At 44.3% G+C, this 27218-nt stretch overlaps 1 protein-coding gene across 6 annotated transcripts in view; it reads right to left on the bottom strand.

Moving 5' to 3' along the window:
- The window catches only part of CACNA2D4 (calcium voltage-gated channel auxiliary subunit alpha2delta 4), a 1002329-nt gene that overhangs the window by 644267 nt on the left and 330844 nt on the right, over window positions 1–27218 (bottom strand). For all 6 annotated transcript variants that reach the window (XM_085652199.1, XM_085652201.1, XM_085652202.1 and 3 more), the window contains exons 3-5: window positions 26384–26500; window positions 16802–16861; window positions 4409–4571 (exon numbers count right to left, since the gene is read on the bottom strand). In XM_085652199.1, coding sequence (XP_085508325.1) covers window positions 4409–4571; window positions 16802–16861; window positions 26384–26500 — 340 coding nt within the window. The remainder of the gene's footprint in view (window positions 1–4408; window positions 4572–16801; window positions 16862–26383; window positions 26501–27218) is intronic.

The following is a 27218-nucleotide window of genomic DNA, read 5'->3' as shown; positions in this document are numbered from 1 at the left end:
ACTGATGCCCAGCACAGCCAGTGGGACACATCCAAAGAGAAGCTGCATGCGGGCACGGTACAGTTGCAAGTGACCGGGCTCGGCCTGCCCCACTTGACGGTCAGACATGGCGTGAGAGCAATCTTAGAACCAGCGCTCAGCTGTACAGCCAAACTTATGATTAGAAAGCCTGAAATGCAGTGTGCTAATTGGTTGACTGACACCTCGAGGTACTCCCGGTAAAGCATGGAAGGAAGGGACAAGGCCAGAGCGCTCAAGTCTGATAAAAGTGTGCAACGGCCTTCAGTATCAGATGCTATCAATACTCTGTTGTCTCAGTTCTCCTTGGAAATAGTGGGCGAGCCGTGTTCAGCAATGGCTGAATCGCGCGGGTCGGTCAAGACACCTGGTTTCCGAAGTCTTCAGGCTGGTGTGGGAGCGACTACTTGTCCAAACAGAGGCCCATTGTGCATGCACACTCATGGTAGTATACTTTAGCTGTGGGAATGTGAGGCCACGATTGACTATACACAATCACTTATGGGGGAGTTAGCAGAACATTGGCATTGAAAGAACACATTGTGCAACTGTTACCATATGGGTAATGCCTGGCCTGTGCACGCAGGAGGGGCCATGCAGGTCCTCCTCACCTGGACAGCCCAGGGACTATGCATCCTAGGCTTCACCTTCTGGGGGGAGGGGGCTGGCTGGGCTCGTCCATGGCACAGTCGCCTTCTGTTGCTATTGAGTCACCTTCTCGAGTTAGGTCACTTTTTTCAGCATGTTCTGCTCACAGCACAACTTAGATGTTCATGTTTGCCACATTTAAATTGAGGTGACATGACTTTTGCCTTTGCTTTATAAGGCATTCATGTCAGTATGTCATCAGTCGCACATGGTGTTGGTGTACATACAGGGCTTTCAGTGGGCCGTTCTGACCGGTGCTGTGCACCGTCCCTTTTTCTGAGTGTGCCTCGGTACGAGTCTCTTTCGTGTTCTGTTTTGTGCCCTGCTACAGGCGGTCCGTCTTTTCTGCTGAAATGCATAGCCAGCAGGCATGATGTGCGCATGGTCACACTCCTCACTCCTCACTGGTGTAGTAGTTACGGAATGACGTCATGCAAAGTGAGCGTCGTGGGGAAGTGTAATCCTTTGTGGATTCATTTTGTCTCAGGAAATCACTCCTTTTGAGACTCATGGGCAGCGTCATCCTTATGGTATAATCTGGCTTTTAAGTGTAAGTTTGTCCAACGTTAGATGCAAGCCATAGTTGCAGCTTCCTTATGCAACTGACAGACATGGCCAAGGCCAGTAGACCAGAGTTGTCGTAGGTATCATGTTCCTTGTTGTCTCAAGTTTCTGGGTGCAATGGCAGTGACAGGAAAATGCTAGTGGGGTAGCCCAATCTGCTAAGACCTGATTAATGTCTGAGGTTTTTGGGACATGCCCATAATTATATTGTCCCGGCTCATTTGAGGGACACCCCCAGTTTTTTCATCCCAATTAAAGCCATGGGTACCTACATTGCTCGTTAGCTATGTGACATGGAAAAAGGGCCAAATTTATATGTGCCGATGTAGCCTTTTCAAGGACATGTCCTCTGGTACTGACTTTTCACTCATCCGATTCAGTTAATGCTTGGACATTTCTGTCTTTTCTGTGTGTATCTGACTACTCTGCCGCCACTTCATGGTTTGTATTGTGCTTTTTGTGCTTGCCTCCTGTGTTTTTGTGATGTTTGACAGAGTTTCCATACATGTGTTGTGTTGTTCCGAGTTTTTCTGCTTTGAGGCAATGAGACTTGAACAGGCTTTTTCTGGTTGCGTTCTTGTATTCTGCTTTTCCGTTGCATGTTCCTTCATCATTGACACTGTGAATCATGTGGCCTCTGGATGGATTTCTCTGTATGTGCACGGCCTAGTAACTGATGTGGGTTTCCAGAGTTGGCTACGAAGTGCGGGATGTGGGGTTCATTTGGCTCCATGCATTTGTGAAGGGAGACAGAGGGCCATGAGGGGGTTGTGGTCTTGCTGTCAGGGCTCAACAACCCCCTCCCCAGTGAGATGGCTAACTACCTGTTGGGAGGCACAGTCGATGATGCTAGCTGCCACATGGCTGCGGGGTGGGTCAGGGGAGCCATGCTTTTCGGGAGGGAGGCCAGGGTGCATGAGCTGACCACCTACCTGTGAGGTTGAACTGATTGAGGAAATGCTATTCTTGTGACTCATTCATATTGTAAGCATGTATTCCACATGAGTTTGATGTGGGCGGGCGATTGGGGCTCACTTGTTGTGAGCAACGGTGTATTGTAGTGTGTTGTGATCATTTTTTGGGACTTACCATCCTCCAGTCCCCCATCGATTCCTGTGAGACTCGCTGGATGCATTATGGCATGCACCTTCTCATCCAATTCAGGGAAGGTTGGTGGTGGAATGAGAGGGCCGCCACCAGTACTCTGTGCCGCCGTGAGGTTCCTCTGGGCCGGATGCTTGTCCCGGCCCTTGGGATCACCCCACCGCTTCCTAATGTCACACACAGTGTGTAAGGGGGTCCCTACGGACTTGAATTTGCTGTGAATCCTTGCCCACATCTGATTCTTGTTCGCAGGTGGGGTGTGTTGGACCAGGTGCACAGACAAATGTGGTTCTGCCCTGATTGTCTCGTCTACTATCACTTTCAACTCTGAGTGGGGGAAGTTGGGCATTTTCTTGGGGGGCATGGTGCAGATGAATGAGGGGTGCAGGGTGCAAGGTAATGGTGGAGATGTGTAGTGTGTGAGGTGTGGATGTGAGTGGTGTTGTATGGAGATAGGTGGGTATGATGTTGTGCAGTGTGAGTCAATGGTGTCCTGTCTCTCTGTCTCGGCTTGTGGTGTGCAGAGGCTGCTGGTCCAGGTAGGGGTTTGTTGTCATCTGTGGTGTATGGGTGTGTCCACATGGGTGATGACCTCCAGATGTCTCTTCCATGCTGCACATGGCTTTCCCTACCAAGAGCAAGTTGCAGGGTGTCATTGTTGCGTGTGTGTTGTGATTGAGGTGGGCAGGGAGTACAGGCACGCTTCGACATTATTGTGGGGTTGGTTTTGCCTGCCATTCATTTGGCCTGTGTGCGTGCGAGGCTTTCCGATGGCAGTGCTGGGTCCGCCAGCTCCGCATTCTCATTGTTATTGACCGTGCGGTCATGCGGCGGCAGGAGCAGGCTTTTCGAGCCGTTGTACAGCTTTCCCCGTCCACGGAAGTCGGATTTCCAGATTTTCTGACCGTGGTGGACGGTGTTTTGTGACATCCGTCTGCTGCGGTCTGATTTTGCATACGTTGCATCGTAATTTAACCGACGGACATGCCGCGACCCATGTGGGGGGATTTTTTGTCCGACACCATGGCGGACAAAGGGCTTATCCATCCGGCATTATAATGGCCCCCTAATTCTTATTGAATAAAATCATTAAACACTAAAATAGCTTAAAATTAAACCATTTAACTCATACAAAACTCTCTTTATTGACTGATCTAAAGGTCATTAATGATTTAGCAACAGTTGGATTCATGTAAACAATTGCTCCTTACTTCTCCTTGTCGAAGAGCAAATGTCCATATGACCAATGACGGAGTTATTTAATGATTACACCGAAGTTTGATGTATTGTAATACCCGCTCCCTCAATTACATACAGACAACTTTGGTAAAGAATGTCTAATGAATGTGTTACTATTTGACAAGTACAGCAATTTCAAGATTCAGGCAGGAGTAGGAGCTCAAATCTTCCTATGACCTTAAAACACTTGAGCGTGGTAAGTGGGCATTGTTGTGGGCTGGACCAGCCCCCTTTTTCATCCAAGCAGAATAGATAAGGGTCAGTCAGTGTAAAGAATTTGAGACACCCACTTTCATAATCACAAATCCATCCTTTTAATGTCATCTACAGTCCCTTCACTGTAGAGGGTAGTATGAAACTGGGCAATTTCAGTTTTGCAAATGTTATGAAATGATGTCCAAATTTGAGGAATTGCAGGAAAAACCCCAACAAAAATAGACTTTTACAGGGAATGTTTCAGATCAATTCAATTAACAAATGGACTATTTTAATGTTTATAATGCCACTTTCAGACTGAAAACGTTAGATTGTATTCTTGGCAAATTATTGTCCTCATTGCAGTTTTTATTCATTTTGCAGGTACAATATCCCACATTAACTTTTTGTGTAACAAATGTTCCACATAAAAAGCGTTTGAAGTAGAAAATCAAGTCATAGGTGAAACTGAACAAAATGTGTTCAGTTCCCCAAATTGCAATATATATATAGGATATTATGAGCAATGACTAATCCTACAAATGTCATTTTATTTCCCTTCCTACAGCTTCAAACACGATGGACAGGCAGGCACCTTCAGTCCGTGCATGAGTTCACACCATGCTATGAGGCCTCTTACCTTTGTTATAAACGTTGGTTGGAAGCTGCACGTTGCTGAGGGATGTGTTCACCATCATGTTATTAAAATGCTCATTTGATTCCAGGACAAATTCATCTCCAAGTTCCACATAGTTTCCATCCTCGTCCTTCTCGTTAATCCGAACAGAATTGTAGTAGTCAAACTGGTGAGAAAGCGTAGAGAGTGTCTTAGACAGCGAAAAGCTGGAGTCATCCCGGGCATAAGGTTTTGCGAATGAAAATGCCATTAGAACCCTTAAAACCTCTGATAGACTCTTCCATCAGGGAAAATCATTCAAAATCACCATCTTCCCTACAAGCAATCTAACACTTGATTTGATCATTGACAGTAACACATTATTTCCTGCCAGCCTTCTCTCTCTTAGTTGCCCATATTGACAATTGTAAGCTAGAGCCCAGCTTGAAGCTCACTTTGAGCCACATGCCACCAGATATTATCTCCTGTGGGTTGAGGCCACCCCTGATTCATCTGGGCACCACACTGATCTTGTTGACAAGTTTGCCATCTGCGCTAGGCCTTGGCACATCTGCCGGCCAGACACCATCAGACTGGAGATGAAGGAGTGAAGTAAAAGCACCGCAACAGGTCTTCAACTATGAATTTAGGATCTGAATGACATACCTGTATCCATCAATGCAGCTCTGACAGTGGTCCATATTAGGAAAGAGCTACAGACAAACCTCTCAAATGGAAACCACATCACATCAAATTAACAGTCCATTCCACTGTCAGAAGCCAACTACTCCTCCAATCAATCACTCATTGAAGGTATTGTTGCCTTTGACCCTGTACAAGGCTCGACTGTGTTTGGGCTAAGGGCCCGATTTCTATCTTGGCGGATGGGATATAAGCCTCATAGGATATAATGGGATTTATATTTCAGGGACGGGATATCCGTCACCGTTGTGACAGAGTAACCCGTCCGCCAAGATCTGAATCAGGCCCTAAGTCCTTGCTTTACAAATACGCCACAGATACACTCATACTAGCTAAATGCGTCTTAATTAAGATTTCATGCTGTCAAATGCCGAGCATTTTCTGTCAAACTACATAATGACATCATCTAGTCGCGTTTAAAAAATCTTCCTTTTAGGACGTAAAGCATTACCTCTAACTAGAACAACTTTCAGTCAAATAATAGGTGCAATGTAGCAAACATTTGAGAAGAAAAGCATAAAACGTCTACAAAAATGTAGCAACATGTGTCAATCAACAAAATACACAGCTGTCGTAATCCCATATTCTTGGTACCTTTAGGAGACAGGCAGCGCGTGCCAAGAATGTTAAGAGACTCCGTGAGATTCTATGTTGGGACAGTTGGGGTCTCTGAGCAGAGCTGGCATGTTGTCAATGTTGGTGGTGCTGAGTTCATGACATTACACCACTTGAATCACAGAGACTGGCCTTTCAATACTGGCAACGAGCTACACTTGATGGGAGACAAGTGTTCTGCACACAAAACTTCCACTGGACCTATATTTATTTTATGTAGGCTTACTAAAGCTCTATGGGGCTATGCACGGTTATAACATAGACTCACACTTTCTAAATCTTTTGTTTTTTTTATTTTGATTTATTTTTTACTTCCTCCTTTTCCCAGACCTGCAAGCATTTTATAGGTGGTACCTTTGGATTAATATTGGGACAAGTGCTCTGCACCACCAACTTCCCTTTTTGCACTAATGCAACGTTTATGAAGAATCTATAATTTCAAGCGGCATTAGTGAAGGAGAGAGGATTTCAACACTTTTATTGGGTAATGTAGAATTGCGCATTGTGTTACCTGTGTCAAACTGCTGTGTTGGGTGTTGCAGTTTTGGGAACTTTTGGCTGTACTCGAGCGGAGGCACCCTGTGATTGTGCATCCTGAAGGGCAGCCGCTGCTGGGAACCGCGGCAAGATTGCCTAAATAGCATTAAATCTGGTTCCCCACGAGATCCGATACCCGCCAAGATTTTAAAACTACTTGAACTTAGTTCACGTCAAGTGCTAATGCAACTTCTCAACTCTTCATTACTTGAGTCATATGTTCCTCAGGAGTGGAAGCATGCAATGATAATTCCTTTATTAAAAAAGGCCGGAGCGGACATCACCAATCTGTCCAACTTTAGACCTATTTCATTGCTCCCTATTCTATCAAAGATCCTGGAAACGCACATTAACACACAGTTGACACATCTTGTGGAGAGCTCTGGCTTTTTACATCCATCCCAATCAGGCTTTCGAGCGCATCATTCGACTGAAACCACACTCCTAGGAGTTACCGAGAGTCTGCGACACAGTGTCGATCGCGGGGAAACATCAGCCTTGATCCTTCTTGATCTAAGTGCGGCGTTCGACACTGTGTCTCATTCCATCCTTCTCGCGACTCTTCGGTTTCTGGGAGTAGAGGGTACAGCTCTCGGCTGGATAGCCTCCTTCTTAAAAGATCGCACTTTCCAGGTGTTCTCTGCCTCTGCTTCTTCTACAACTTATCCCTCGGCGTATGGTGTTCCCCAGGGTTCGATACTCAGTCCCTTACTATTCAACATTTACGTAAGACCCCTTGCCACTATTGTGGAGGAAGCCGGTCTTACACTGTACTCCTACGCCGACGACTCACAGATCATTTTTTCTCTCTCTAATAAAGAGTGCAATAACACCTCTGCTTTGAAAGAAGGTCTGACTCGTGTTTCAAAATGGATGAAGAGTAATTTTTTTAAACTTAACGGTGACAAAACTGAGGTTGTGATACTAGGCAAGAACAAGGATCTCTGGGGTTCCCACCATTGGCCTAATGATATGGGACCTACCCCGCTACCTGTAGCTGCAGTTCGCAATCTCGGATTTCTCATTGATGAGAAACTCACAATGAGACAGCAGGCTGTAAAAGTGGCTTCCATTTGTTTTGCCACCCTGAGATGGCTTCAAAAGATTTTGTGGATGTTACCTCCTTCCTCTCAAAGAACGGTAGTCCAGGCGTTGGTTGTTTCCCGCCTGGACTATGGTAACGTCCTATATCTGGGAGCCAACCAAACAACCATAAAAAAACTTCAGGTTGCACAGAACGCTGCCGCCCGACTGCTCTGTAATGTTCCTAGGAGAACATCAGCCTCAACAGCACTTCGTGACCTTCACTGGCTCAAAATTCCAAACAGAATTAAATTTAAAGCCTTGTGTCACGTCTTTAAAATCAAACACGGCTCAGCCCCAAAATATCTCCAGGATCTTATCCAGGCCTACAAACCTAGTCGAACTCTTAGATCATCAACATATGCTGACTTTTCTGTCCCTAGATTTAGGCTGGCAAAAATGGGAGGGCGTTCTTTTGCCTATTTGGGTCCTACGTTTTGGAATGCTCTTCCTGTGACCCTAAAGACAGAAACCAAAATCTTTTTCTTTCGCAAAGGACTTAAAACTTGGCTCTTTCAGCAGTAATTGATCACCTGGTGAATTCAGCGTGCCATTCTTTCTCCCTCTCAGTCTTTCCTTGAGCGCCGGGAAACCCCCTGCGGGTAGCTGCACGCGTTAGAAGTTTAAATAAATAAATAAATAAACAGGAGCCGTCAGCATAAACAGCGCAAAGAGGTCACGCGCACAGCTGCGTCCCAAACACAAGTATAGGGCAGAGCCGGAATGGACGTAGCAGGCACCGGGCAATTCCCTGGTGCGCCGCACGGGTTGGGGCCGGTTTTGGGACCCTGGGGGCCGTTTTTGTTTCAGGGCCGTTTTTGCAGCATAGCTGCAAAATCGGCCCCGTAACAAAATCGGCTGAAAACCGGCCCTGGCAAAGAGCTCGGCGCACCCCACTCCCCCGGCGGCCGGCCGAGCACTTTGCCAGGGCCGGTTTTGGTGCCCAGTCCAGCCCTGGTACAGGGTTTACGTGTGAACCAACGTGTCAACGTGACGTTGTCACACGTACAGCTGCGTCGACCGCCATATTTGTTTGAGGCAAATGATTCATTTTCTTATACATCGTTAAGCTGATCATCCAGTGATCTTCGAGGCATTTTAATATCCGTGAATGTGCTGCTTAGTCATGTCACAGAAAAAGCCTGTAATGGGATTTTGATGAGATTTTATTGAATTTAGTTTAACTTTTGTGCAGTATAAGTGTATATCTTCTAACATTCAACTACTAGCATGTTTCAACCCCCTGCTTTTCTGTCAGAGAACGGGGAGCCCCTTTTGTCTTGGTAAAGGAGAAGAAAACCATTTGACTCCTATTTGATAGCCATTGCGGGCAGAAATTTTCTGCTTACAGGAAACAAGCCATTCTACCTCATAATCTTGGCATTGAGGGACGTAATATCTATGACAGTATTGACAAGTTGCCTGTTGGTAATGGTAAAAGACAACTCTCAGATGTTTTTTAAATGTCCATAAAAATGCTTGAGTAGTACTTTGGGCAACGCAGTAGCGGCCCGTGGAGGGAGTTCTGCGGGGCGGTGTGGGTGGGAGGGTCAGAGGGGGGGGGGTGGTAAACTCCGGCTCATGGCCGACCGGAATAATGTAAAGAAAGAAAGAAATAAAACGAATTTCATTGCGCGTTTGAAACACATTTGGCGTTTCAGCGCGCACAATGAAATTCGTTTTATTTATTGCTTTACATTACTCTGGTCGGCCGTGAGCCGGAGTTTACTACCCTCCACCCTGCCCCTCCCCGCCCTGCCCCACCGCCCCGCGGAACTCCCTCCACGGGCCACTACTGGGGCCATGTATAAATGTAGTGTTAGAACACCACAGATTTTTCACCAGGGTACAGGAATTTAACGAAAAAGTGGGCAATTCAGTTGCACCTTTATAGACCTTAGCTCGCATATGTAAGTTCAGAGAATTAAATGAATCTCTCGTAAGAGACCAATTGGTGAAGTGCACCAATAGCAACAGGGTGCAAGAGAAACTGTTGTCCAGGAATCCTACACTCAAGGAAGCCATTGCCATTGTACAACACATGGAGAACACGTCAGGTTGGATGAAGGATATGAGAAGTAATGCTCTGGCGATGGACAAAAGTTCTGTACAGAGCGGTGTTCATGAAGTTACTGAGGAAGAAATACTTCAGGCTAGCAGAGAAAAAGTCTCTTCTGGTGCAAAGTTGAAACATTATCCAGACACGCAGAAGGTCAAATGTTTTAGATGTGGCAGTTTTGCCCACTATTCTAGTATCCCAATTTGTTATGCCAGAGGGTCAGTGTGCCATAAGTGTGGTATCAAAGGGCATTATGCGTGTGTGTGTGTGTAAGTCCACAGAGAAGATAAAGACTGTGGATAATGTGTGTGAGAACATGTGGACTGGTAATTCTGAGTGTAAGTAAGGACAGTGGAGAGGTGGATGCTGACATAATGGTCATGCCAGAGTGTGAGATTGATGTTGGCGGGAAGACATTTGAAGTGCTTGCGGACTGAGGTTCACTATTAACCATGATTGGAAACAAACAATAGGATGAAACGTTTGCTAATGAAGGAATAAAGTTGGAACCTCTGGATATTAATCCATTTAGCTGTGGGGGTTCGCGTATCAATGTGTTGGGTTACGTAGTGATGAAAGCTGAGTTTAAGAATAGCCTAAACATGGGAAGGTTTATGTAGAGGAGAGAGGTAACAACCTTTTGGGGTGAAGGCACCAACATGATTTGGGAATCATTTTAAATCCCAGTGCTTGCAGTCTAAGAGATCAAAAAATGTTTATTGGCAACTCAGGTGATGGGGAAACATTTTTCAGGGACTTCCCAGAGGTGGTTTGTGACAATTTAGGTCTGCTCAAAGATTTTGAGCACTGCATCATCTTGAAACAAGCATTTACAATGCAACGGTCTTGGCATTGTTAAAGTTAGAGCTATTGGCATTGCTCATGACATTATTTTTGTTTATGTTTTTGTTTTTAAAACATTTAAAGAAACGGCATTGTTATTTACAATGTCAATAGCTTAATCACTCTCAAATGCGAGATTTATTGTATTTGCAGCCACACACAGAGCCACACACACAAAGCCACCCACACACACAGAGCCACCCACAGAGCCACTCACATAGAGCAATCCACACACAAATAGAGCCACCCACAGAGCCACCTACACACACGCAGAAGCCCACTGACCTATTTACATTATGTGCACTTTGTGATCTGCATGGTACATGTTCTTTGCTGCAGGCACATTAACCCTATGTGCTACCTTTCAAGGAGTCAAAACTTTCACTAGACAAAACTCCGATCTCTCTATAGGAAAAACATTAAACCCCAGAGTCATCATGACATTTTTATTGTTGCCGAAAATTGCTGGAGGCCAGGAAGGAGGCAGCAAGCGCTTTTAAAACCTTAATTTACTTGCAAACATAATGTCTCCACTCAAAGTCAGCGCCCGGTCACACTGGGTGCACTGCCCTAGAGCTGGCCCTTCTCAAGGGTCCTGTGACCTCAGTGACAGAGTCACTGTTGTTCTTGGCTGTGCTGCTTCATATGTCCTGCTAGCAAGACTGGAGGTGAACTTCAGTATGGATTGTGGTGGACAAACCTTGAAGGTTAACCCAGACTTGCCAGTGCTAGGGTCCACCTGCTGGTGCTAAGACACCAGCGCTTCTAAGGTCTTGTGAAGCCTTCTAAGGTCTAGCATGGGATGTTGCTCTCACTGGAGAGTCGTCTGGTGGACTGGTTATTAAGGCTGAACGTGGTTCCCCAGTTCCAAATTCAGCAGCTCTGGTCATAGTGCCACATTGTCTCCCCCACTGAACACCATACTGTCCCACTGAGAAAAACTCACACTGCCTTCAACTACAACCCACACTTTACAGAAAATTATTCTCTTTTTCCACAACAAATAATACGAGGTGAATTATTGCTGCATTTGAGGCTGCTGTGCGCCTGGATGTGGTGCTGATGTTAATACCTTGCTACAGTCGGGAAGATGTGCATAGGTGAACTGCAATGTGATGAACACACAAACAGCCACCTCATCCACTGCAGACACATATACTAAGTGTGCATTTGACCACTAACCTAACTTCCAAGCATTATGATGCCACATTTCAGATATCACTTGTTAAGATTTGGCAGAGGAGACCAGGGGGAGGATGAGTAGAGATCAAACGAGCAGAGAGAGAAGAGGTCAGAAGAGAGCAGGTCACAGCGGAGAAGAGATCAGACATCAGGTGAGAAGAGATCAGAAAGCCAGAGAAGAAGTCAGAGCAGAGAGGAGACCAGGCAGCAGAGAAGAGATCAGAGGAGCCCTGATCAGAGCACAGAGGAGCCCAGATCAGAGCACAGAGGCAACAGAGGAGGAGAGATCCGAGGAGTGCAGAGCAGAGCAGTGAGGAAGAGACGCTGCAGAGGAGAAGAGGTCAGATGAGTGCAGATCAGAGCACAGAGGGGAAGAGATGAGAGTAACGCAGATCAGAGCAAAGAGGCAGAAGAGCAGAGTAGAGATCAGAGGAGCCCAGATCAGAGCACAGAAGCAGCGGAGGAGAAGAGATCAGAGCACAGAGGCAACAGAGGAGAAGAGACGAGAGGAGCACAGATCAGAACACAGAGGCAGCGGAGGAGAAGAGTAGAGATCAGAGGAGCGCAGATCTGAGCCGCAGCCAGCGGAGTAGAGCTGGGAGACCAGATGAGGCGCTCAGAGCAGCCGAGAGGCGACGGGGTCGACGGAGCCCACAGCAGCAGCAGCAGCGTCGACGCACGAGCAGCAGAGGGAACGTTTTGAGAAGCCGCTGCAGGGGATCTAGAGCGACCAAACCCGGGGCTCGGGCTGGGATCCAGTCAGGGAGGGATCCGGCCGAGGATGCACCCGGGGACTCACCGCCCGCACTGCCTCCAGCCGAGCCCAGCCACCGACCCAGCCAGCAGCTCCAGGCGGAGGGAGAGGGAGGGAGCATGATATGAGAAGGGGAGGAGGGAGGGCCAGGGGGAGGAGGAAACACCGACATGGAGGTGGAGAGAAGGGCAAGAGAAATGAGAAGTTTAGATGCAGTCTGCACTATATCCACCAACGGACCTCAAACGATAGGCGCGTGACTACAAATCTCTGGGTGACTCTGGATGTAGGGTTTGTTTCCCGCGAACGAGCAATACACAACGCAGTTATGTGTCCGCTGTACATACCCACTGGTGTCTGAGTTTACGCTCTTCGGCGGTACTGAGGAAGAGAGGTTAACTGTTCCATAAATGAGCGTCCAGCCATGAACACCGCCGCCTTTCTCCGAGGTCAAGCAGAAATGCCTCGGAGAAACGCAGCGGCGTTTTCGGATTTGGGGGCGTGTTTTTCTTTCTCTCCTCCTGCCATTGGCTGGAATGTTTACATTCCAGAGGAGAGAAAGAAAGTTAAAAACACGCCCCCGAATCCGAAAAAGACGAGGCTTGTTTGGAGAGACACATGCTCTTCTCCAATGGCTGACCAGCATTTAAGAGGCCAGCCAATGGAGAAGAGGTAGAAGAGGGGCGGGTTCAAGCCCCACTTCTCAAAGTCATTAAATCTCGCGAGCGAGACTGCGCAAGCGCAGCCTTCGCTAGCCGAGACCTAAAAAGGAGCTAAGCCATGTGTAAATAAAGTGCAGAGAGTACCGAACATGGTGACTGCACCATTGAAAGAGGAACTGCGATGACTCTTGGATATGGAAGTGATAGAGGAAATTGATGCGTCTTACTGGTTGGCGCCAGGTTTTAGCGCCCAAGGATGGGGGTAAAGCCTTTGAAATGTGTGTGGACTTACGTGGTCTTAGTTAACCCTGGGCGTAGTGGGCATAGCGAGGCTACACGGAGTGCCACGGAGGTTAAAACAATCTCCGCACACTCCGCATAGCTCCGCTACGCACCACCCACCTCCCACCAGCCCTATTAACAATAGTTATAGAAGCTTAAAAAACAATATAAAGTATTAAAAATGCCTTACCTGAGCTGTGGCGTCCCCGGGCTGCCCTCTTCCTCCATCGCGACTTCTTGATGACAACTGCGCATGCGCGGGTGCTCGCGCATACGCAGTTGTCATCAAGAATTCGTGATGGAGGAAGAGGGCAGCCCGTGGATGCCGCAGCTCAGGTAAGGAGTTTTTAATACTTTATATTGCTTTTTAAGCTTCTATAACTATTGTTAATAGTGCGGGTGGGAGGTGGGGGCTGTTGTCAACTCCGATCCGCCGCGGAGTGTGTGGGGTGCTGCCTACTCAGCCTATTCGCAAAACGCGGAGTAGGCAACACTCCGCACACTCTGTGGGCAAAGCGGAGCTCTCCGCCCATGCTTAGTCTTAATGAATGGATCTGGGTAGACCACCAACCACTCGCCAACATTTCTGACTCCATCAGCATGCTGAGGGGAGCTAAGATTTTCAGTGTCTTGGATCTCTCATTAGCCTATCACCAGGTGAAATTACATCGAGATTCGAATCACTTGACCTCCTTTGTGACTCCCTTGGGTGCTTACCATTTTATAAGGATGCCGTTTGGTTTGGCCTCTGCGGCAGCTTGTTTCCAGAGGATTATGAAGTTGGTGCTTGGTGATCTGGCCAATGTCCTCTTTTTCCAAGATGATATACTAATTTATGGCAAAGACAAAAGTGAGCATGAGAAGATGCTAAGAGGTGTGTTGAGGAGACTGGGGAGAAAGGACTCACTGTAAAGAAGCAGAAGTGCCGGTTTGGGGTGACGTCTGTTACTTACCTTGGACATGTGATTTTAGGTGAGGGTATACAACCTAAATTAGCATTGGCAGAGTGTAATGTAAAGGCTCCTACTCCCAGTGACAAGGAGCAAGTCAGGTTGTATCTGGGACTTGCTGAATTTCACTCAAAATTTGCGAAAGGCTTTGCAAGTGCATTACAGCCTATCGATCGTTACCTAAAAAAGGAGTGCATTTCAATTGGACAATTGAGTGCGGTGAAGCGTTTGCAACAATAAAGTCAGAGATTGGCAAAATACCCACTTTGGGAAATTTTGATACCAAACCCAAGACGATACTGACCACGGATGCCAGCATCAGGGGTTTGGGAGCTGTGCTATCCCAAACAGTAGAGGGTGAAGAGAGAGTGGTCGCTGTTGCTTCAAGAGCACTCAAAGGTGCAGCGGAGCGCTGTTCGTGCATAGAAAGAGAGGCCTTGAGCATATTTTGGGCCATGAGACATTTTACGTTTTATTTGTGGGGTATTCCTTTATTAGTAAGAACTGATCATCGGCCCCTGTTGCAAGTTTTCTCATGCCTCCATAGTGAGCGTCGTACTCCCAGACTCAAGAGTTGGATTGAGGCTTTAGAGGAGTTCAACTTCCAGATACAATATTTTCCAGGGTCTGTGAATAAATTAGCTGACTGCTTATCACGCTTACCTTTAGAGAATAAGAATGATGATATGAGAGCTGAAGGAGTGAATTGGGTCATGGAACCCACTCTCTCGGCGGAAGAGTGGTCCAAGAGTGTGGAGAAGGATGTTTTGTTCTCTACCCTGAAGTCTTTTGTCGTGAAGGGTTGGACTGGGTACAAGTCATTGGATCAGGATTTGAGGCCATACTGGTCAGTAAGGGATGAGCTGACTTTGTGTCATGACAACTTTATGAGAGGGGACAAGAGTGTTCCTCCTAGCGGGTTAAGAAGCAAAATGGTTAACCTTGGACATGAGGGGCATCTTGGGAGGAGTCTCACGAAAACCTGAGTGAGGGAAAGATATTGGTGGTCAGGTATGGACATGATGGTGGAAGAGGTGTTTAAAGAGTGTCACCTGTGTGCAGCCAACGACAAGACAAGTATCACCAATTCTGCTCCTCTATCTCTGGTTGCAATACCAGATGACTCTTGGTCGAAGCTGGGACTAGATATTATAGGTCCCTTTGAGTTGCTGCCATCTGGAGAGAGCGCTGTGCTTCCTTTAGTGTATTACACATCTAAATAGGTTGAGACCAGGTGTGTAAAGTGCAGTCAACACACCTGGACAATGTTGGAATTTCTAAAAGATGTGTTTGTGAGTGAAGAAGTGCCAAGTATCTTGTTACTGTAAATGGGGTACAGTTTATTTCACAGGAGATGCAGGAATTTTTTAGAGAACTGGGAATTGTGCATCAAAGAAAATCTGTCTATGCACCACAGGCCAATGGTTTGACAGAGCAGATGAATAGGCTAGTAAAGGCTTGTGCACAAAGAGTGTGGAAACCAGAGACTGTCTTAAAAGGTTTTGGAGGGAGATATGGTGGGCATGCTGTACTACTCCAAATTCTATAACACAGAGGTCTACTTTTGAGGCATTAAGGGGCAGAGTAGCTAATTCCAAGTTGAACCCTGTCTGGTTGCCTTTCAGGAAGGTGAAGAGTCTAGATGTAAAAGAGAGGAAAGCCAATCTCAGGTCTTATCAACAAAGATATAGATAAAGGTATGATGAGAAGAATTCAGTCAGGTATAGGAAATGGAACGTGGTGGCCTGTTTTTGGTGGAAAAAACCAAGGAGGGCAAAAAAGGAAATATCTATATTCATGGGCCCTTTCATCATTACTGCAATAAAGAAAAATGTGGTGACATTGATCACTGGTGGCACGTGGAGTATGTCCAGGCTTGTGAAGTACTCCGATGATACACCAGGAACAATCATGCGCAGTGATGTGACATCTAATGACTGTTCTTTAGAAAATGTCACCAGAGATGTGTTGCAGAGACCTCTTTCGAGAAGATCCTAAAAATTTTACTGTACGATTTGATGATTATGTTTTGCATTACAATGTTTCACTATTTTCTTTCAGTGCCTCGTTTAGTTCATTATAGTGTTTTCTTTGTTGTTCTTATGTTTTGTTATTTATATTATTAGGTAAAGGGTATGTGCTGTAATCTCCTATTCTTGGTACATTTAAGAGACAGGCAGCACATGCCAAGAATGTTTAGACTCCATGATAAGAATTCCATGTTGGGACAGCTGGAGTCTCTGAGCTGAGCTAGCTTGTTGTCAATGTTGGTGGTGCTGAGTTCATGACAATAAACTACTTGAATCACATTGAGACTGGCATTTTAATAATAGACACTGTTGTCAAAGTATGAGCTTCAAAGGACCGAGTTAGGTGATTATAAAAAAGAGACAGAAAAGTTGCTAGCAGGAGAACCCTTCACTAAATGGAAAGAATCAAACACACCAAGGCTTTGAGGAAGAAGTGTGTCCTCACTGCTGGTGTGAATTTAGAGGCATAGAACTCTTAATTTAATGCTGAATAGAGTTTCTAAACTGATTACTTATAGTCCCCAGCGTTTATCTATCATTGACCTTTGAGTTATCATATTTGGATATTCTCAGTCTCATTCCCAAACATATGCCCAGTTAGAGGAGCGGTCATTTTTCGTTAGGTCCATTATCGCTGTACAAGTATCTGCATTCTAGCAGCAAACATACAGGGCTTGCCCTTGGCAATGCATAGATTAAAATTTGTGAATGAACTTACCACAAGCGATTCATTGAATTCATGGTTCAGATCTGCCTCCTCTGCTGCTTCCACCAGGTTCTAATGCAGAAAGACATGGAAAAATAAAACTGCGGATCAGTTTTAAGCTCATATGACGGCATAATATTTTCAGCCATCAATCCTGGATTTTGTGTGGTTCTAGATATCAATGAGAAGTATAGAACACTAAGAAAAGAATTCAAGCTCAGGATCCAATGTATACAAAAACATTTGCAAATTTGAGATCACTTTACCACAGCATCTTTTGAAGTAAATATGTGTCACATAGTGGTTGCCTGTAGGTCCTGTGATGAATAGGATTTTCACATGTAAACAGGAATCCTGATTCAACGAATTCGTAACTCCATGCAAAGATATGTAAAAATCTACTGTAATAAGCAGACTTTTTTCTTCGGAGTTAGTGCTAGGCATTGGAAGAGGGATGCTTATAGATTTATAAGTAACATTGTGTAATATATGGCATAATTTACCCAGTGCAGTACATTATAAGGATACTACAAGTCACTGAGGAGTTCTGTGAACATATAAAGGAACGAGGCCAAACATATAGAGGAACGAGGCCAAAGGCCATGGAACTCTGAGGTACACAAACATATAGAGGAACGAGGCCAAAGGCCATGGAACTCTAAGGTAACTTGCAATATCCTAATAATGTACAGCAGAGGATACTTTATTCCTAATAATTCATGGTCACAATATCACCCTTCTCAGAAAGTGCTTAAATCCTTGGTGCTGTTCTCTTTCATATGGAAGAGATAGGATATATATTAAGGATAAAAGTAGAATCTCTAATACAAAACTAAAAACATCGAAAAGCATGTAGATATTTGTGGGGAAAAGATATTAGAACCCTTTAACTACAACTCAGATTTTTTTAAAAAAACTATAACTCAGAATTTTTAGAAACATGTAAATAGATTCTATCTTTCCTATATTTGCCTAAAGCATAGAAAAATAAACAAGTTGCCTAAATATGTCCTTTCTACTTGTCACTGCTCAGCTAGAAAAACAGACCAAAAGAAGAAAAGGCCACTTTTCATTTTCAAACTGCAGCCTTAGTTATGCTCTGTCATCTTCCTTCCTCCTTGGCAGCTGGCTCTGCAGTAGGCATTGTGACGTCAGAACTCAACTGTAATAAGTTATTTGAGTTCAGCGGCTATGTAATTTCTTTATTACCAGCAACTAGGAACATCACAAATCACCGGTAATAAGGATATTAGAAACAGGTTTTATAGAGTGATTGCAGACTCCCATGCATTATGATAATATTATTATTGTTTTTATATTACTTTAATATTTTACTAATGAAACTTGGAATATATTTTATCACTTTATATTTATATTACGTTATAACTAAAATATAATTGCTGTTTATTTCTATTTTAATATCACTTTAAATATTTGAGTCAAACACTAAACATTGTTTTTATTTCAAATGTGTTTTTTTTTGCTTTGATCACTAAACAGAATGGCTTGACAATAACATTTTTATTATATAACAGAACACATTAACATAACAAGTCTCATACATCCAATATACCTCAAATATGCCTTATGGAAAGTTTTTACGGGGCTCCCAACACAATTTACCACCAAGTTATGCCACACACAAACCTATAACACACAAAACAGAAGGCATTAAAGACACACATTTTACTCACAACTCAGGCACACCAACTACTATGGCGAGATAAGCATCAAGGGAGCAAGGTATGACCAATAGGCTGGGCTTGTATTTTGAGTCCCAAGTAAAAGATTTTAAAAAGTCTACCAACGTGAAAAAACAAAATAACAACCAATTGGTTTCTATACACAGTACATCTTTGAGAAAGATAATTTAATGGGTGATTATTCAATGTACCTTTGATATGTAAAATACTCTCTCATGCATTGCAAGGCAAGTGCTCCATTGAAGGCAGAATAATACACAAACTAGCCAACAGCACATTGTGAGAGTGGCCTTACACCGCTCTTTGTACATTTAAATGCTTTGGTAACAATGCTTCACAAATGTTGCATGGTGAAGCCTGACCTCAAAACAAAGAGCAAATTAGACAGATTATCACAGACACACATCACAAAGTCTCAGCACATTTCACAGAACACCACACAGTCTAAAATTTTAACTTAACCAGCAACACCATGTCTCATCTATTTCTAACAGCTGGAAAACAGGCAGGTCGCAAGCCTGTAATAAGGATACGCATCTGGTAAAGCCCTTCCGCCACACCACAATCATACCCCCCATTTCAATTCATTAGAAAATGCCGCTCAACCTGGTGAGTGACTACAACATAACAACTAGACATGTCATCATAGGATCATCCAAACTCTGATCTGCAATAGAAACCTGAAAAGTGTGAAGAATGCAAACAGGATCAGTGAAAGCATATCCCAGAACCCCCTACTGCAATGCGATACCACCGGGGCAAATAGGTACGTACCTGGCAGATGAACCTGAAGCGGGAAATTAACTTTGAGGTTGAATAATTATTTTGTATTAAATGCAAATGTCTGATGAATACATTAAAGAAGTGCTCCCCTGGGGAAAATGCAGGGTTGTGGCAAATACCGCCAAACTTGTAACTCTGATCCCTCCGCAAACAGGAGTTTGCAGAGGGATCGGAAAAAAACGGGCCACTCATTACTCCTCAAGAGGGCATTGGACTCCATTGATTCTCCTGTAAGGCTTCTTCGTAATGTTATCAGGAAATGCTGTTTGATTACTTTAATTGCTGTATCAATGTATCTGACCTGTATGGCTCTACGAGCCCCACCAGGAGTTTGCAGCAGTGTACAAAAACCCAATGAAATAATAAACAAGTAAATAAATAAATGACCTAATAAATACATAAATAAATCAGAGCAGTGTATTCATAGATGACTTGAGTAGAGGATCCCGATGAATGGTCAACGGTTGAATCCCGATGAGTGGCTAATGGTTGGATCCCGATGAGTGGTCAATGGTTAGATCCTGGTGAGTGGTCAATGGTTGGATCCCAATGAGTGGTCAATGGTTGGATCCTGATGAGGGGTCAATGGTTGGATCCTGCAGAGTGGTGAATGGTTGGATCCTGATGAGTGGTCAATGGTTGGATCCCGATGAGTGGTCAATGGTTGGATCCCGATGAGTGGTCAATGGTTGGATCCCGATGAGTGGTCAATGGTTGGATCCCGATGAGGGGTCAATGGTTGGATCCCGATCAGTGGTCAATGGTTGGATCCCGATGAGTGGTCAATGGTTAGTGGAATGAAAGAGTAACTGGCATTGATAATGCAACTAGTGGTTATAAATATGAATAAGGACACTGGGATCAGAGTGGTAGGGGAGCATGTTATGCATTTCCCCTTCCTGCTGCTCTGTGTTACACTTGCTGCATGAACTGTGAGGCTCCGATGACTTAGAATTAGAATTTATCATGGAACATTCATCGAAGCCAAGCCAGGTTATTCAAAGAGCCTGGATATGAAATCAGAAAGCAGATTGCTTATTTTGTGGGTGTTTGGCAAGCAGATTTTGCATTATAAGATGTAGTTAAAAACTTTTCTCTTAGGCCTCCGTCATAGGTGCATCGGTAATCACAGTGGTACAATACCACACCTGGTATTACTGATGTTGGTTACTCCAGGATCCAGTATTACTATCTGATGACATGGTAGCCTTTATAGCTACAGTGCCCCCCTTACTCCATGTCATTAGTTATACGGTTTCCAGCCTTGGCTAGTTTATTAAAATCTAATGCATTTTGAGTATTGTAGTAATGATGTACGCCCACTGTCTTAATTAGACTAATACAACTGTAAGTACTTATTAACGGGTGAAAAGCCTCAGTGTGGAAATAAAGTTCATAATGGCAGAAGTGAGGTGCTCTCTCTTTCTATGGAATAGGAAATAACTCACAACACACTGACCTGTCAACAGTGCTTAATTTGTTATGTTATGTTATGTTATGTTATGTTATGTTATGTTATGTTATGGGCATTTATAGAGCGCAACTGTTACCAAAAAGGTTTCCTGGTGCTTAGAGAAGGCCTAAAGAGGGATCGAGTTAAAAATAGGGAATGTGAAGGATCAATAGTTGAAAAGAAATGTTTTAATGTCTTTCGGAATGGAAGAAGATCAGTCATACTTCTCAGAGAAAAAGGAAGAGCATTCCATGCCCTGGCTGCGTTGACCACAAAGCCTCTGCCCTAGGAACTATAGCCAATTTGGCGTACGAGGATCGTAGGGATCTGGTAGGGGAATACCAGTGGAGTTGTTGTATAAGGAATTCAGGCCCCATTCAATGAAGGGCCCTAAAGACCAGTGTCAAAGTCTTAAATTGAATGCGTTGCCTCACAGGCAACCAATGTAGAGTTTTGATTTGAGCAGAAATGGAGCCAGTACTAGGCGTGCCTGTGAGCAGTCTGGCTGCCGCATTCTGCAAAATCTGTAGTTTATTTAGGGATCCTTCATGTATCCTCAGATATAGACTATTGCAATAGTCCAGTCTTGGCATAATAAGAGCAGTAACAACTGTTTGCTGTACTGCCTTTGGGAGTAGTGGCATAATTTTTTTACAAGATTTGAGAATAGAAGTAGTGGTGGAGACAACTTTGTTTTCCTGATCCCTGCCACTCAATTTGTCGTCCAACCACACTCCAAGATTTTTTACTTTCCCGACAGGAGTGGGGAGTTGGCCAAGCTCTGTCTGCCAACAGCTTGGTGTCCATAAATTGGGATTATTGCCAAATAGAATGACCTCCGTTTTGTTGGAGTTAAGCTTTAGGCAGTTTTTTGCCATCCAGTTTCCCACGGCAGACATACAATTTTGTAATCTTGAAGAAGTATGCACCGAATTTCCTGGGAGCAGGTTGACCACTATTTGGGTATCATCAGCATATGAGGTTAGAGTGAACCCAAATGACTCAACCAGCGGTGCCAAAGAGGAAACATACACATTGAAAAGAGTCGGGCTCAATGAAGATCCCTGGGGAACTCCACAAGGCAGGGAGAATGATTCCGCCTGGAACTCCTCCAATGTTACAGTTTGTACTCTATCCGTAAGAAAGGATTAGAGGAGATTCCAAGCCGAGCCCTTAACTCCTATCTCCATGAGGCGTTTCATCAGTATACCGTGATGCGCGGTATCGAATGCCGCTGAAAGATCTAGCATGATTAAGGCGGCGTTCCCTCCCTGATCCAAAATGTTCCTGATCTCTCCAGTGGACTTCAGCTACGCAGTTTCAGTGCTGTGACCCCCTCTAAATCCAAACTGTGTTGGGTCCAAGACTTGAGATGCTTGTAGGAATTTATTTAGTTGGGCATTAATGTTCCTCTCTATGACCTTTGCCGGGAGTGGAATTCTTGATATAGGTCTAAAATTGTTTGGGTCATTGATATCCAAATTGGGTTTCTTTAAAAGAGGCAGAATTGACGCGTGTTTCCAATCTTTTGGGAAGTATCCGTCTAAATACATGGTGTTGAAAATGGGAGTCAGTATTTTTGAGCCTGGTTCTACAGCTAGTAGGACGACCATACTTGGACATGGGTCATAGGGAGAACCTGACTTAATCTTCAACATTAGCTTAGATATATCAAGCTCTGTTAGAGGGGAAAAATTCTGTAAGAGAGGACTATTAGCTATAGAATCAAATTGGGAAGATGCTAGACTCTGATTATTTTCTTGAACAGAATTAGAAAAGGTAACAAAAATATTATTTACCTTTTCAAAAAGATTTTTAGCTATATTGTTACACAGTTCTTGACTCACCTGAACTGATGGAGCACACGGGTGGGCTAAGGTTTTTACTATTTTTAAAATCTCTTTAGAAGAGTTTTTAGCTGAGTTAATTTTATCAGTGAAATAGTTTTGTTTTCTTTTTGCAATAGGTGTTTATACTTTGACAGGCTAGCTTTATAACTCGTTTTGTCATTTTCCTTATAGCCCGCCTTCCATTTTCTTTCCAAGTGCTTACACACCAGTTTCTGGTCTCTAAGTTCAGAGGAGTACCAGGGAGCCGAAGGTTGTTGTCTGTTAAAGCGAAGAAGTTTCAAAGGTGCCAATTTATCCCCTGCAGCTGTTAGCCACTTTGTATAGGTATTGGTGGCCTCATCTAAATTTCTCGGCACCAATGGTAGTGTTAGAGTAAGATGTTGCTGTATTTCTTTAGAATCTATCTTACTCAAACAAATACATGCCATGGCTCTAGTCAGGAGGCCGCTGCAGCTTCCACGAGACATTGCTCCTGCTATGCTGCCAATGACAGTAACAACACAACCACTAATCGTCACACTCCTAAAGGTGTGATAATTCCGACTATTTCAGGCACTAATGCTACAGTAAGGGCTTGGCTGGCAATATTTAACTGTTATTGTGGCCATCTCTAAATTAGCCTGACAGCGCCACCTTGTGGCAGACTGTCACAAGGCCCGGTGTTGACAATTAAGAGTCGGTGCCAAGCACCGCAAACCACCGGATCAAATTAAGCACTGCCTGTCAAACCGGCCCATTAGGCACTGCCTGCTTGCCCTATAGTTCAGTTCGACACTGGCATGTAGTAAAACTGTGGGTGTTGTAATGCAGGTTTGGGTAGAAAGTCAAGTTTCTGCCTAAAGAGGCACTCAGAAGGAGAGTTCTGTTGCTGTGGCTGAGGTGAGGAGATGCTCAGGTGTAGAGGGCCTCCAGTGGCGATATGAATGGAATGTGAAAAAACATAAGTGTCATAGGGGATCGATAAATAGACTGACGAGTGGGACTGGCTGAGCAGTAATAGTTTGTTCTTTTAGTAGAAGATGGTCATACTCTTTGAGTGTTTGAAGTGTGTATTGCAGGGAGGAGCAGATGCATGAGTTTAGTGTAATGACCAGTAATTAGATTGTAGATTAATGTGGATGAAATGATTGATGCATCCTTTTGCCCTGTTCACCCCCATTTTTTGCTGAATGATACTGGTGTTAACTGACTCTGACTTTACCCTCACCTCTGCTAACCAGGCCAGGGCCAGTGCTATGTTTAGAAAGATACGTGTACTAGGGTGCACTTACAATTTGAAATGAAAGACCCTATAAGTGTAGAGTAGATAATAGGGCCAGGCGATGCAAACTACCTTTAATTTCCTAATATGAAATAGGGCATGGAGGTTTAGAGGACAGGAGATTTCCTGCACTGCTGAGTGCCTGCGGCTCTTTTAAAGGCAGCCTGGCCTTGCAGACTGTCTTTAAACGTAAAATTGTGTGGAAACTTGATTTTAGTGGTATGGGCACTTAAAAAGTGGTAATTTACCTTTTTTTTACATATTAGGTATTCCCAGTGTCTCTTGTAGGTGTCCCACAGGTTGGGGTTCATGTAATTATAAGCAAGGGGCCTTATAGAAGATGTTTTATATGCCCTGGTGAGGGAAAAACTGCCCATTTCATTTCCCCCCATTGTAGATACTTAGCTCCATATGTTCACATAGCAATATTTTATTTAGTTATAAATATTGCTAGGAAAGGAGTGAAATATAATTGAAGGACTTAAAAGATTGGTATTGATAACTCCAACACCTTGCCACTGTTAAATTTATCATAACTAATACAGAATAGAAGTTATAGAAATTTCTCTTCTGTAAGCCAACATCCAGCCTTCTAGTGGTCTCTACTGATTGGTCAGCCTTAACAGGTTTTGCCAGGCTTCTCTGATTAGGTGATAAGTGGCCCGGCAGGAGCAGAGGCTATTTGATGGAGTGAGCTCTGCAGCTGGGGAGGATGGGTCCTGGAGATGGGGCTGGGTAAATCAAACTGAGCTCAAAGAGAGAACAGATCAGTAAGGAATGCCAGGCGTACCTACACCCACATCCTGTGCCCCAGCCGGTAGGATTAAGGCAGGAATTTGCAGATGTCAGAGGGAGGAGAACTGATGGCAATGAGCCTCACTGTGGGTTGGTTTAGCTAGCTCTTACTCTTCTGGAGAAAATCATCCATGTTGGATTTTGGAAGTTCAGTGCTTTGTGGGACAAGATGATGCCACACACTTGAGAACGTTGTTGTCATTTTGGGTGGCACCCAGCATCTCACTGGACAGAGGGGCCCCCTGCTTGTCACCACAGAACACTGAAGAAATATCTGAGAGCTGCATAGTCTTTCAGATCTGCTGCCTGGAACTACAAGGAAAAAAAGGACTGCCCTGCTAGAATTGGGATTTTCACCCAAAGGCCTGCACTCTAAATGACTGCGCCTGCTGCACAGTCTGGTACTACAGCCCTGCGAACTGTGCCTTGCTTCAAGAAGGGTTAAGGAGTGGACTCCCTGCAAGCTGCAGATTAACAGAGCCCACCTGCATCATCTCCGCAACAAATCCCTATCCAGTGGATGTTTAAGGATTTGGCCAGGTGCATTGTGGGAATTGTGGCCCAGACATCCCAGAAACCATCTAGGAGATTGCAGACCTGGATTGGTCATTTGGACACTTTGAACCTACAAGGAGACCTTCAGGAAGCACCTCCTGAAGTTTGAAGAAGTTTGGAGAACTTTTGGGGAAAAGCTCTGTAAGGTGACCAACCCAACCGCGAGTGTCAAGCCAACTAACTTTAACTGCGATAAGGGCAGGATTTCAAGTTCATCCTGCTGAAAGCTCCGTAACTCTGGATTTCCAGGAGTTGACCAGGGCCTCGCGGAAAGTGAAACCAGCAAGCCTTCTCCGAATCTGGCCGACTGTGGATGGTCGAGTGCCGTCGGAAGAAAAAGCTCCAGAAATGTTTCTAGGTGTGAATGTAAAATTTTGACTGGGGCCTCCCGTTTAGTGTATCCGACCAGGGCTCCATCGCGGTTGGTCTCAAACTCTGACTTTGTCCCTGTGAAGCGTGGCCATGTCCCAGAGTGGTGCTATTGGCTTTTAAGCATAATAAAATGGTTAATAAATAAAAAGTATAAAAAGTCTAATCTCCGTTTCCCTACATTGGATTTTTATCATTTTGGTGTCTATTTGTTCATAAAAATATTTACTATTTTTATAAATTGGTGTGGGATTTTTTATTGTTTGTTGTGTCTTAACTTATTTGATGTATTTGTGTTTTTAAATGCTTTACACTCCTGTCTTCTAAGTTAGGCCTGACTGCTCGTTGTCAGCTACCAAGGGGCTAATTTACTGAGACATTTACTGGACCCTATTCCCTGTTAGTGGACTTATTATTAGCAAAAGGTGCATACTTACCCCAACCAATAACCCACTTTCCAACACTCTGGGCCTGCAGTACAGCTCTTCAAAGGTATTCAAGAGGACCCGGTCCAGGTGGGCCAGTCAGATAGTGCAGTCAGTCGCATCAAAGGTCATCAGTTCGACTGATGCCCTACCTTACATGCGACAGTCAATGTGGTATTACACACAACAAAGCTGTTTTTGTCAGACCTGCCATCTTCAAACCACCCTTCTGCCTCCCCATAAAGATGTAATTTATCAATCACTTCAAACTCCACACCCACTCAGTCAGAATGAAAGAAATCCAATGAGCATGCGTCAAGGTGTAATGAAAACAACTGGAGTGAAACATGTTGTCCTGGGTGACACGGGGTAACCCCAGTAACCTGCTATGTGTAACTACCTGCACCGCTTCAACCTTGCTCCGCAACATAATCTCCATCTCTTCTGAGAACTTCTTCACCAGCTCCAAACCATCCACTTCCTTGATCTTCAAGGAAGGCTCCACATCTTTGTATTTCTGTCAAATGAAAAGAAAAAAAAACAAGACTTGTTAATTCATCTATTTATTTGCAGTTTTATAAGAACGTGGATTATATTACATTTATTTACAGTGTGATCCAATCGTAAGTATGGAGTGGTGAAAGTCCCAGCATTCTTGAGTCTGTCTTTGAAATTATTGAAGGGTCCCGCTTTAATAGAGCGCATCAGAGCACTCCAGATTCACACAGACAGGGGAACGGAGACACTACCCCATCCCCCTCCTTAGAGGGACCTATCAACTGAAGAACACATAACTGCTCGACCAGTACCTCCACTTCTTCAATGTTTACTTAAGAAAATTATACCCTTAAGTTCCCTAGAGACAACATAGAGGCACTATATTAACACCAAAGTAAATATATATACTGCATACAGTGTAAGTGCTATGTAAACATGCAAGTGCAGAGTTGAGTTTAAATCACAACTTTTCCTACAGGGTATCCTACATGCTGGAGCACACCAGAAGAAATTCAACCACAATGCCCCTACCATGATTGAACTCCACTGGCAGACTCTGCCAGCCTGCACCATCTTCAAGACCAATTGCATGGTTTGCAAGGGTACCATGAACGGCACCCCAACCTATTAGGCTGACTATCTTTCTCTGGTGGGTCTCAATAATTCAGGACATTACCAGGTAGGAAACCAAGACATGAAAAAAAATTAGGAAATCAACCTTCATCTACACACCTAGG

Source organism: Triturus cristatus, chromosome 4_1, assembly GCF_964204655.1.
Source record: "Triturus cristatus chromosome 4_1, aTriCri1.1, whole genome shotgun sequence".
Classification (NCBI taxonomy): domain Eukaryota; kingdom Metazoa; phylum Chordata; class Amphibia; order Caudata; family Salamandridae; genus Triturus; species Triturus cristatus.
The sequence above is the reverse complement of the archived record's forward strand: the minus strand, read 5'-3'. Positions and strand labels throughout refer to the sequence as shown.